At 38.7% G+C, this 10,690-nt stretch overlaps 1 protein-coding gene across 1 annotated transcript; it reads right to left on the bottom strand.

Moving 5' to 3' along the window:
• Positions 1-207: 207 nt before the first annotated feature.
• Positions 208-2,040, bottom strand: LOC309388054 (centrosomal protein CEP57L1-like). Its single transcript, XM_081945028.1, is given in 3 exon segments — positions 208-633; positions 636-1,361; positions 1,364-2,040. Coding segments are annotated over 3 exon segments (1,389 nt in total). The 5' UTR covers positions 1,796-2,040; the 3' UTR covers positions 208-402.
• Positions 2,041-10,690: the final 8,650 nt, after the last annotated feature.

Here is a 10,690-nt window from a genome sequence, read left to right as displayed (position 1 = left end):
AAAATGAGGGGAAACAGGCGAGAGTGCCAGCTTTTGATGTCCAGCTAGGTCCTACACATACTTACCATGCATTACAATTTGCCTAGTCCCAGTATGGGTTTTCTTATGCAGCTCAGGTTCTTTCTTCATTGCCTTGAGTCAAAAGTAGAACTATACTGGCATAAATAAAGATTCTCTAGAGGCCTGCCTTGTCTTGACCACCTGGATCAGAGTGATGAGTCCTTTAATTAAAAATCGCGTACAAGCTTTGTTAAAATAATCAATTTTTAAAAGCCAGTACAGAAAATGGAATTTATGTACCTCACATCTTATTCTCAGAATTAGTGGGTACACTATTAAGGCAAACCAAACTGATAAAATCAAATCTCAGCAGGTAGTGATGTATGAAACCAGACGTGGAAGCTATGATTCCCATACAATGTCATCTTTCTTCAATACTGATTGAAGCTTCTGAGCACTTTTTAATAGCCGAAGGGAATTTGTGGTTTTATTTGTGGAACAGATACTTGGAGAGATTACAGTCTCTTTGCTTCCTTTTAATTCATTAGGCTTTGATGTTGAATATGCTGGCTCTCTCTTCAGCTTCTGAGCTCTTTGCTTTAGTTTATAAACATGATCCTGGTGTTTTTTTTCGGTTTTGAAATCTGTTCTCCTTTAATTTCCATCTGCTTCATGAGACAATCCAACTCACATTCTAGGTCTTCCCGAATGTCCTGTTTTTGGCTTTCCTTTATCTGCTTTGATAGTTCTTGATGTTCAAAACTCATTTGTCCCAACTCATCTTGCATACCCAGAAGAAGATCAGAAAGCATTTCAGTAGCACAGGAAGTTGTGGAACAAGGCACTGGTTTGGAAAGGCCAGTCCATCTTGAAGTCCTCTTTTCAGTGCCTTCTGGACATTGTGAAGTCATACAAGGGCTACGGTATTTCATCATATGCAGGACACTCTGTACATTTGCAACAACAGAGTGACTTGAGCTGGCAGACTTGTCAGCAGCAAAAGGCAACATTCCACCCTGAAAGCTTGGTTGTGTTCTCTTCACACTAGAATTATTCTTGATGACTTTCTTTTTCCTGCTTTTCTTCACCTCTTTTTCAGGTGAAAGTGAGGACAAGAGAATTCTATTCATCTCAAGACCTGTCTGGAGCTGTGCAGCTTTATCTTGTAATAGCTTGCGCTGATGCTGTTCTTCCAGAAGCTTTTGTTCCAAATGTTTGATCTTTTCTTCTGCAGTTTTCTGAATGCTAATAAGCGTCCAACACTGCTTTTCTAGAACTTCAAGTTTTGCACAGAGTTTCATCTGATTTTGGTCATCTTCCTTCTGAAGATGTGTCTGCTGCTCCAGAACCAGTTTTTTTTCCCCATCTCTGCTTTAAGCACCATTTTTCTTATGTAATCAAGTTGCTTTTCCAGCAAAGAACAGCGTGATTGTGCTGCCCTTAATGGCACACTCGCATCTTTCTTTTCTTCCATCAGCTCCTGGTGAACTATGTGCTTTTCATTTGATTCCTGCTGCAAGGCTCTTCTGTATTGTGCAGCTTCTCTGGACAAGCAATTCAGGTCATTTTCAGCCTGTATCCTCTCTATCTCAAGACGATGGATCTTTTCTTGAAGGGTTTGGTTGTTTGGTGGGAAGTTGATAACACTTTTTGGCCTGAGATCAGCAAAAGCAGATTTTAATCTTTCTGGAGGCTGAAGAAAAATTCCAATATAGCTATGTTTTGATTCACTATCCACAGACTCCATTGTGTAGGATCTAGAACAGCGTTCAACTTCCCCTCTGATTGAGGCCATATAGTCGGTCCCCTCCGAACGATTAGGCCAGTTCCCCCCCCCCAAAAAAAAACACCCCAAAGAAGAAAGTTCCGAGTAGAAGTTCAGCAGAAGACGATCCTAGCTGCCGCTGCCTCCTCCTCCTCCTCCTCCTCACAGAGGGTGCAAAAGCTACGCTGGGGCCAAAGAGGTGGGCGACTTTTTCTAGGTTCCCCACTCGCTTTCCTGCACCAACCATACAAAGCAGTCTGTTTTCTAGAGCGACCACCTGGATCATAACACACTGAAGGGATGATGGATAGTTCTTGGAACATGCAGAATTTGTATTAAATAATCACTTCATTTGTCCTGGACAAACATCTTTGCAATATATGATTGAATTAGCAGTTCCTACAGCAATAGAACACGTAGAAAATTGTGCAAGGCAGATCTTGTAATGCCAGAAGGGGAAGTGATGCCAGCTAGTGGGTAGGCGACAATACCTCTAAACATATGGATCATAGTTCCCCATGGCAATTATGGGTGAATTGCTCTTAGGTCTGGTTTAGCCCTTAAAGGAATACAAGTATTAGGAAGGTGATAGATGCTACTTATCAAGAAAGTAGCATCTACCACCCTAAAGATCAAAGATCCTATTGCACAATATTAGTATATGCAGGATGTAGTCCTTCCCGGACAATACTGTAGCGCTCAGCTAATTTGTGAAAAATTAAGCTTAGCAGTTGTTTAGAGAATAGCAGGTCCAAGTCAGCATACAAGCAGAAGGGACAAAGGGTTTGGATCAACAGATAATGACCTCTTTCCAAGACAAAAGTTCTGGGTAATGTATCCTAATTAACCAAATCAAATTGGACAGAATTTAAATAAATGGGCAGGAATAATTTGTTGAGCTGTGCTGGCCAATAATACTTCTCCAATATGTTTGATTGTATTCAAGTTAAAACATAAATAATAATATGTTTTTATTTCTGCAGATAATACATCTTGGAAAAAGCATCTGTGAATATATCTATTGAAAATTACTAAGATGAGACAAATTGCTATTATTTTTTAAACATAGCGAGCAGAGGGAGCTCACAATCCTGGCTGGCTGAGATCATGTGAGGGTAATATTCCACTCTGAGTCAGAAAGCTCTTTGCGGCTTGTAGCTCTAGCTGAAGGACCATGCGAGAAATCTACTTTATACATGCTACTAATATTTATCTGCTTTCAGATCCCAACTTTTCACCCATGTAGCTTCTGACAAAGGGTATCCCTTCCAATGCACTAAATATTGTAAGCGACCCCTATACAGCCTGGAATCTAATATCTTTTTCACCTCATAATGTGTTTCCCCTTCTACCACTACGGGAGGAGGTGGAGGTTGGGATCTGAAAGCAGATAAATTAGTGAAACAATTCCATGAGAAGTTCCCTGATAAGCCAAAGGGTCCCCCGGGGGGAGGAAGAGGTGGTTAAATTTTAATAAGTTAACTTTTATGTTATTCTCTTTTCAGGAAACGTTTTTCTTTTGAGGAGAGTTTGTTTGAGAGTGAGTGAGTGAGAGAGAGGGAAGGGGGTAGGAGAGATAGTTCAATCCAACTTCTGTATGTGTGTGTGTGTGTGTTTGAGAGAGGGGGAGGAAGAGAGAGGGAGGAAGGAGGGGAAGGGAGAAGAAAAAGAAAATGAAAAAAGGAAACTTATTTCGCAAAGGAGAAAAACAAATGCTGTTTTAAATCACAACTGAGAATGCCTGGCTGTGGAATTCTGGGAGTTGAAGTCCACAAGTCTAAAAATATTTGAAACCCACCACTGTGTCAGGACCTCACCAGCCATAAACCTCACCGCACATCAGTGTTCAATAAATATAGAAGTTTTAGAAAATAAGCTTAGCATTTTTAAATTAGCATATTAAGATAATGATTATATTACAGACTGTCAGGCATGAACAGCCAGCTCCACATATGAAAAGTTCAATTAGATACTTTATTGGTCATACCTATTTTATAGGAATCTTCCCAAACTTGCAGTTAAAACTTAGGCCAAACTAGATAAGGTCTGATGGCATTCAAGGGATGTTGGACATTATCTTCTTGTGCCAATGTAAAGATTCCAGACTAATTCCCCACTCAATTCCTACCCCTGAATTGCCAGTCTCTTTTCCAATAATGAAAAAAAATATTGCAAGAAACAAATGTACTCCCTTAAAATATAGAAGTAATACTGGAATATTTTAGTTTAACTTCTTGTACTACCACTGTAACAAATCAAGGATAATGTACGTTTTCTAAGATGACAGAAAGTTTATATGATGACTTTACTGCACTTAGGGAACATGAAATTAGAACATGACAATCAAAGTTGACCTAAGTGGAAAAATGTAATTATTGATATTGATTTAAATTGAGAGTGGATTAGAAAACTCGATGTGAAAAGCAATATACAATGTTAAAATGTTCAGTAATAGCTATAATTAAAGAAGCAACTATAGCTGCCCATCCATATCTTTCACTTCCTGCTATAATTGCTATTCATTTGTGGATCTCTCACTTTAATTCATGATTAGCCACATAGGAATATTTTGTTATGACCACCTGATGTGAAGTGGAGCTTTCAAAAGTGGCTTTTTCCATTTCATACCATTCTATTTGAACATGTGCTTATAATTTTAGTAGTGCTATATGTGTATGGATTCAATTAAATGATGCTACTAAAATCATTGATAATGGTAAAGGGTATGTCTATGTAGCATCCCTAGACCCAGTTTATTGGGAAGATTGAATTTTTTCTCATCCACAGATTAATGTAATATATCCCAGATTTGCATCACTATTGGATATTATGTCACAACTGAGTATGAAACAAAAATTAAAGAATGAGACTTTACACAATATCAGCTCAATATAGAAAATTGATCAATCTCAGTTGGAAGCCCTTTCTAAAACTGATCATAGACTCCTGTTAAAAATTAAGCATTAACATGCTAAATTGGTTAGAATTACTCAAGATATTGAGGATTCAGCATTGGTGGGATATTTTTTCAGAATGGAGCCCAACTATGACCAACATTTTAAATTTGGCATGGCTTCTAATAATTATTTCTGTAATAGCTATTTTTCTTGATATTTTATGTTTTAAGTTATATGACTGTATGTACAATTTAGTACTGGAAGTTTCAGAATTTATTAAAGGAACAATATGAAAAGATATTTTGATTTCTCCTTCATATTATGGACATTCTAGAAGTTTAGACTCGTTCTTTTTTTTTATAAAAGTTTTTTTATTTTTAATTTTCAAAACAAACACAACACATCCTTCTTTACATACTGTAGAAAGTGTATCAGTTGGTTACAAAAAGGCTTACGTGCATCTCTTCCACAGTCAACAAACATAATTCATATTAACTCAAGTATTTTAACTCAAATATTTATACATGTTACCATCATCATACCTCCATTTTCATTTGACTATAATTGTTTAAACATCCTTCATCATAGAATATACCAAGATTTAATACATAACCACATACTGGCATTTCATTTACTATTTCTAAAATCCTCCAATAACACTGAATCCTTATGTCCTAGCTAAACATCCATAATATTTAATAACAAAGTCTTTTAATTCTTCCTTCCAAATCACTGTTTACAATTTGCATCCCATTTCCTTATGTTGTACACATACATACATACATACATACATACATACATACATACATACATACATACATTGTTACCATTATCCCTCCTTTATTTGACTACATCCTGTATCATATCATGGGGTAGATTTCCCCTCCATTTAATTCCTCTTTCAGTATTCCATTCTTTCCCTTTTCAGAGACAAACCAATCACCATAAATATCAGCAATTTTAATTTCTTATATTCATTTTCCTCTTTGATTTTTAGGATTTTAACCGCCACTTTTTCCATTTGATAAACATCTTAACTTCTTCATCATATTTTGCTGTTAGATGCACTAAGTCTTCCAACTTCTTCTCTATCCTCTCATGTGTGTTTGATAATTTCTGTATTTCTGAGAATATCTTTTGCAGACTTAAAACTTATTTCCGCTGTTGAAATTGTGCCATTATCTCCAGCTAACAAGCACTGCTGCTCTAGCTTAGAAGGTTTTAACAGGATTAAGCATAGATTCACAGTAACATTTCATTTTCATCTTTCTCTGGTTAAAATATACTTCAAAGGAACATCTGTGTGCTTTTCTTCTTATCACTCTCTATTAACCAGCAGTAAGACCTTGAAATCAGTGGGAAAAAAAATAAAAGTGTTTCATTTCCAATACGCAAACCTCCAGCCTCCAAGTAGCTGTGTTATTGTTGCAATGTTGCAATTTTCTTTGTTTCTTTTTGTATCTTTTTTGTATTTCAAGTTTTAAAAAAGTCAAATTCTTGAATGAGTTAGAAAAACACCCACAGTAATGAAAGAGGAGAATTTTAGTCCATAGATTACAAATAATAGTAAAAGAAAAAATAGAAGGAGACTTAATCCATTCGTTTTAAAAGGCTTGCATAAATTCTATCCATGAAGATATTGTTTAAAAAGTAAGATAACTCACTGTCCAAATTTAATTCCACCACTTATTTTTTCTGTTCTCCAATTTAAATAGATTTTAAGTTTTTTATAGGCAGTCACTTTTAAAACAGTAAAAATTCATCACCCGCTGGAAACACTTTCTCTTTCCATATCCATCCGTTTTGGAGCCACCCCGACTTCATCAGCCAAATGGCTGGATTTTTTGTCACCGGCTTGAAGAACTTCTCTTAGATCAATCAGGGACTTTGCGATGTCCCTGAGATCAGGAAGACATATTCTTCCTGTTCACTGTCTCTGCGGGACGGTTTAGGTCCATTTGGACCACCCGGTGGCAAAAGTATCGACAGCGATATCAGAGCATTGAGATTGCATGTCATCTCATTGCGACTTCAGCTCCTCCCTCTCAGGTTTAGACTCATTCTGAGGTAGTCTGCTGTAGTACCAGTAGAGTTCGATGCAGTAATCTAAGCATTACAAAGCCTTGGGTGGCAGTGAGCAGGATCTCCTAGTTCAGTAATGGGCACAACTGAAGCACCACTCAGAGGTGTACAAAGACTCCCCTAGCCATAATTGTTATCTGTTCTTTGAGCAGGAGCTGTGAATCTAGGAGGACCTCCAGATTGCACACCAGTTCTGCCTGGATAGTACCACCCATCCAGAGCTAGAGATGGAAAAACATTGTCTCCAGAGCAGTGGTGGATTGTAGGCGGTATGCCCCAATACGGGTGTACCGAAGCCTGTCTCGAGCACCAAGTACCGTTCTAGTACAGTGCTCTGGAGGGCCCCCCTGCCCGCCCGTGCTCCTTACCTGTCTTTAAAGTCTTCAAAGTGTCACGGAGGCTCACGGAGGCATCGCTCGATGGTAAGATGTATGCACATGCTGTGCGCGTGCGCTGCACGCGTGTATGTGGAGGACGCCGGGCCCCATTGCAACCGTACCGGTTGCAACAGGATCCAGAACACATCACTGCTCCAGAGGCTCCGAATAACCACAGCCACTTTTGCTAGTGTTGAGTTGGAGCCTGTTTTGCCTCATGTAGACCTGGAATAAGATCAGGGGTGGTATTCATTTACCTTCCTTACTGGTTCACTAATGGGAGCATGTGCGCTCACTCGCTTCGCTTCCATGTGCCCCATCCACTTCTGGGCTCAGCCTTCCGCTCATGTGTTTTGGCTTTTAAAAGTGCCTTAATGGGACAGCATAGAGCTGGACGGGTGGGCAGGCACACCCGCAATTTCCTCTACTGGTTCGGGCGAACCAGTCCGAACCGGCAGAATACCGCCTCTGAATAAGATGCCCACAGCATCGCTCATGGGGTCTGAAGTAGAAATATAAAGTTAGGTGTCATCCACATTTGATATTTTGCCCAAACTGGCAAATCTCCATACCTAGTGGCCTCATATATAAGTTAAATAGAAGAGGGGAGAGTGCTGAGACAAAGTAGGGGTGTGGGCTGGATTTATTTCTGCTATCAACACCAATTGGAACTGACCCAGGAGAAAAGAGGAAAACCAACATAACACAGTGCTGCTCACTCCCAGTCCCTGGAGCTGTCCCAGAAGGATATCATGATCAATGATATCGAACATCACTGAGAGGCTAAGAAGAGCCAGGTTGGATGCACTACCTCCATCTTGCTCCCACCAGAGGTAATCCATGAGTGTGATTAATGCTGTCTCAATAGCAAACCCTGGCCTGAACCCTGGCCTGAAAGGAGTCTAGGTAATCTGCTTCATATAGAATCCTCTGAAGCTGCCATGCAACCACTCTATCTACAACTTTTGCTAAAGAGGGATGTTTGGAAACTTGATGAAAGCCGTCCGTTTTGGTTGAGTTGAGTGATGGTCCTTCAGGAGGGGGTGCACCATTGCCTCTTTAAGAGCCAGTGGGATCATTTCCTCTTTTAAGGATGAATTAATTACCACCCACACCCAATTCTGCATCCTTTTCCACACAGTCTTAATAAGCCAGGAGGGACATGGATCTAACTGACAAGTGACTGAAGTAGCAGTCCACTTTCTCAGGTTCCACAGGCTCAAACTCTTCTCAGATTACCTTGGAAGACATAACCCCCACCACCTTCACAGATTTCTCTTTAAAACTGGAGTTCAATGTAGAGTGAATATGAGCGACTTTGTCTGCCAGATGTGCAGCATATTCCGCACAGTGACCATGCAGGTACATATTGGTGTCAGGCCTGCAAGTCACCTTTTCTTTGGGAGCTTAGGTCTCCCACACTTTCTATTATTCTATTATTCTACTATGCATTTTCTATTGTGGGAAAATGGGAGGGAGGATTGTACAGAGTTAGATAATACTTAGCCATAACAAAATTCTTTCTAGAAAGCCAAGGTCATTTTTGTCTCTGCACCTCTGTACCTGACTGGAACTGGATGGGTGGAAGTGGCCAGCATGGCAGTGGAAGATTGGACCATGTGATGGGCTTGTGGGTGTGGGGGCAAGATCTAGAACTTTCAACTGGGTGGGAAAACCGGGAAGGCTTCAGATTCAGGTTTTCCCAGATGTGCCAACATGACTCTCTTAATAAATTGGAACTTTGAGGAATCTTTTGCCTAGGACTCTGATTTACTTTTGGATGCTATTTGGAACCCTGACAAGTGGTATTACTCCCTCCAAGGAGAGACCAAGCCACTAGAAGCAGGACTGCTAGGCAACCATCGGAGATGCAATAAGACCAAAGAAATGGTTGAGTTTTGTTACCCTTACTACGATAAGGTAGGTCCTAATAGTGGAAATTGGAAGTTGTTTGCCTGCATGGTTAAAGCAAAACTTTTTTAAAAAAGAAAAAGAAAAATCATATTATATAAACAGAATGGAATCCTAAAAAGGGCAAGGAGTATTACAGATGTTAAAACGTTACATTACATTATTAAGACCTGAATTTTGCTTCCACTAGAAGCAGTCCAAAGTAGTGCCATGTGGTGTTTTTAGACACATCCTCATTTTAAGGGAGATTCAAACTTCCAATAGAAAAGAAGTTTGTATTATTTGTAGCTCAAGGTTGAACTGTGATGTCCTTGGTACTCTCTGAGCTTGATTGTTTCCTTGCAGATGTTTCATTACCCAACTAGATAATATTATCAGTGTTTCTCAATGTGGAACTTCCTCCTTCTTTAGATACATTGCTTATTGGTGGTAGTAGAGGTATGGTTTTCTCCTTGGTAGCTCCTTGATTATTTTCTGCTTGATTTTTTTTGCTGGTGTTAATTCCTGTGTTGGTGTAGTAGACTGTTGGAGAGGATACGTTCCAAATCTTTTATTTCCTTCTTATCTTTTTAAATTGTCTCTTTTGTATGATGTGTAAATATGATTTATTTCTTCATGTTTCCTGATTTCCTGAATGCCAAGCTTCTAGGAATTCCATAACATTTTTGGATTTAGCTCCGTATAGGGTGCTCATTGTTTCCCAGTTAAAACTTTGATTGAGTTTGTCCATGTGTTGTAAGATTGAGGAGTTTTCTTCATGTCTTCTGACTGTGAATTTTATTTCTTGGAAGATGTTGTGGATTGTACCATGTGCCTTCTCTAGTTGTTCCTTTTTTATTATGATAAAGGCGCCATCTACATACCATATCTATTCTGTGGTTGTATATATGGGTGTGCTGTAGTTTCTAGACATGGCATTATAGTTTCTGCTATGAACCCTGAAAGTGGCAATCCCATGGGTGTTCCTCTCTGATTTTTTCTTATAGTTGTACATCACCGAAAGTAAGTACTGAGAAAGAGATTGAGGAGGTCCATGATTCTGTGTATTTCAATCTTAGTGTTTTTGACTAGGTATGCCCAAAAGGTATGTTGTGTAGTAGTAGTAGTAGTAGTAGTAGTAGTAGTAGTAGTAGTAGTAGTAGAAGCAGTAGTAGTAGTAGTAGTAAAAGTGGCTTTTTATTAATTGGTCTTACAACAAAATAAAATAATAAATAAATAAATAAAATAAAATACTAAAGTAAAGTAAAGTAAAGTAAACTAAACTAAACTGAAATATAGAGTCTACTTCTAGAAAAAAGAAATATAATAATAAAATGCACATGTGTTAAATATAAAGAATCAAGATTCAAATAATTACATTGCCTTTACATTACCTTGATGTGATACTATCATCTCTTTGATCTAATGGGTTCTTAACGGAACTGCCTGGTCTATAAACGTGTTTCTAAGGAAAGAATCACTATAATGCATGCCAAATAAGACTTCTTTCCTGATATCAGCCTGGTCATCATTAACAAAAGCACAATGCTTGGCGGTTTTGAGTGAAGGTGTAGTGTGAAGCAGGTACCACTTCCCACCCTATTTGATGAGAAAGAAGAGAAAAAGAAAAACTTTTGCAACTCTTTTTTCTCCTTCCCATCTTTACGGTTTATGCAATG

This window comes from Natrix helvetica, assembly GCF_964273705.1.
Source record: "Natrix helvetica genome assembly, chromosome: 2".
In the NCBI taxonomy this organism is placed as follows: domain Eukaryota; kingdom Metazoa; phylum Chordata; class Lepidosauria; order Squamata; family Natricidae; genus Natrix; species Natrix helvetica.
This window is presented reverse-complemented; position numbering and strand designations above follow the sequence as displayed.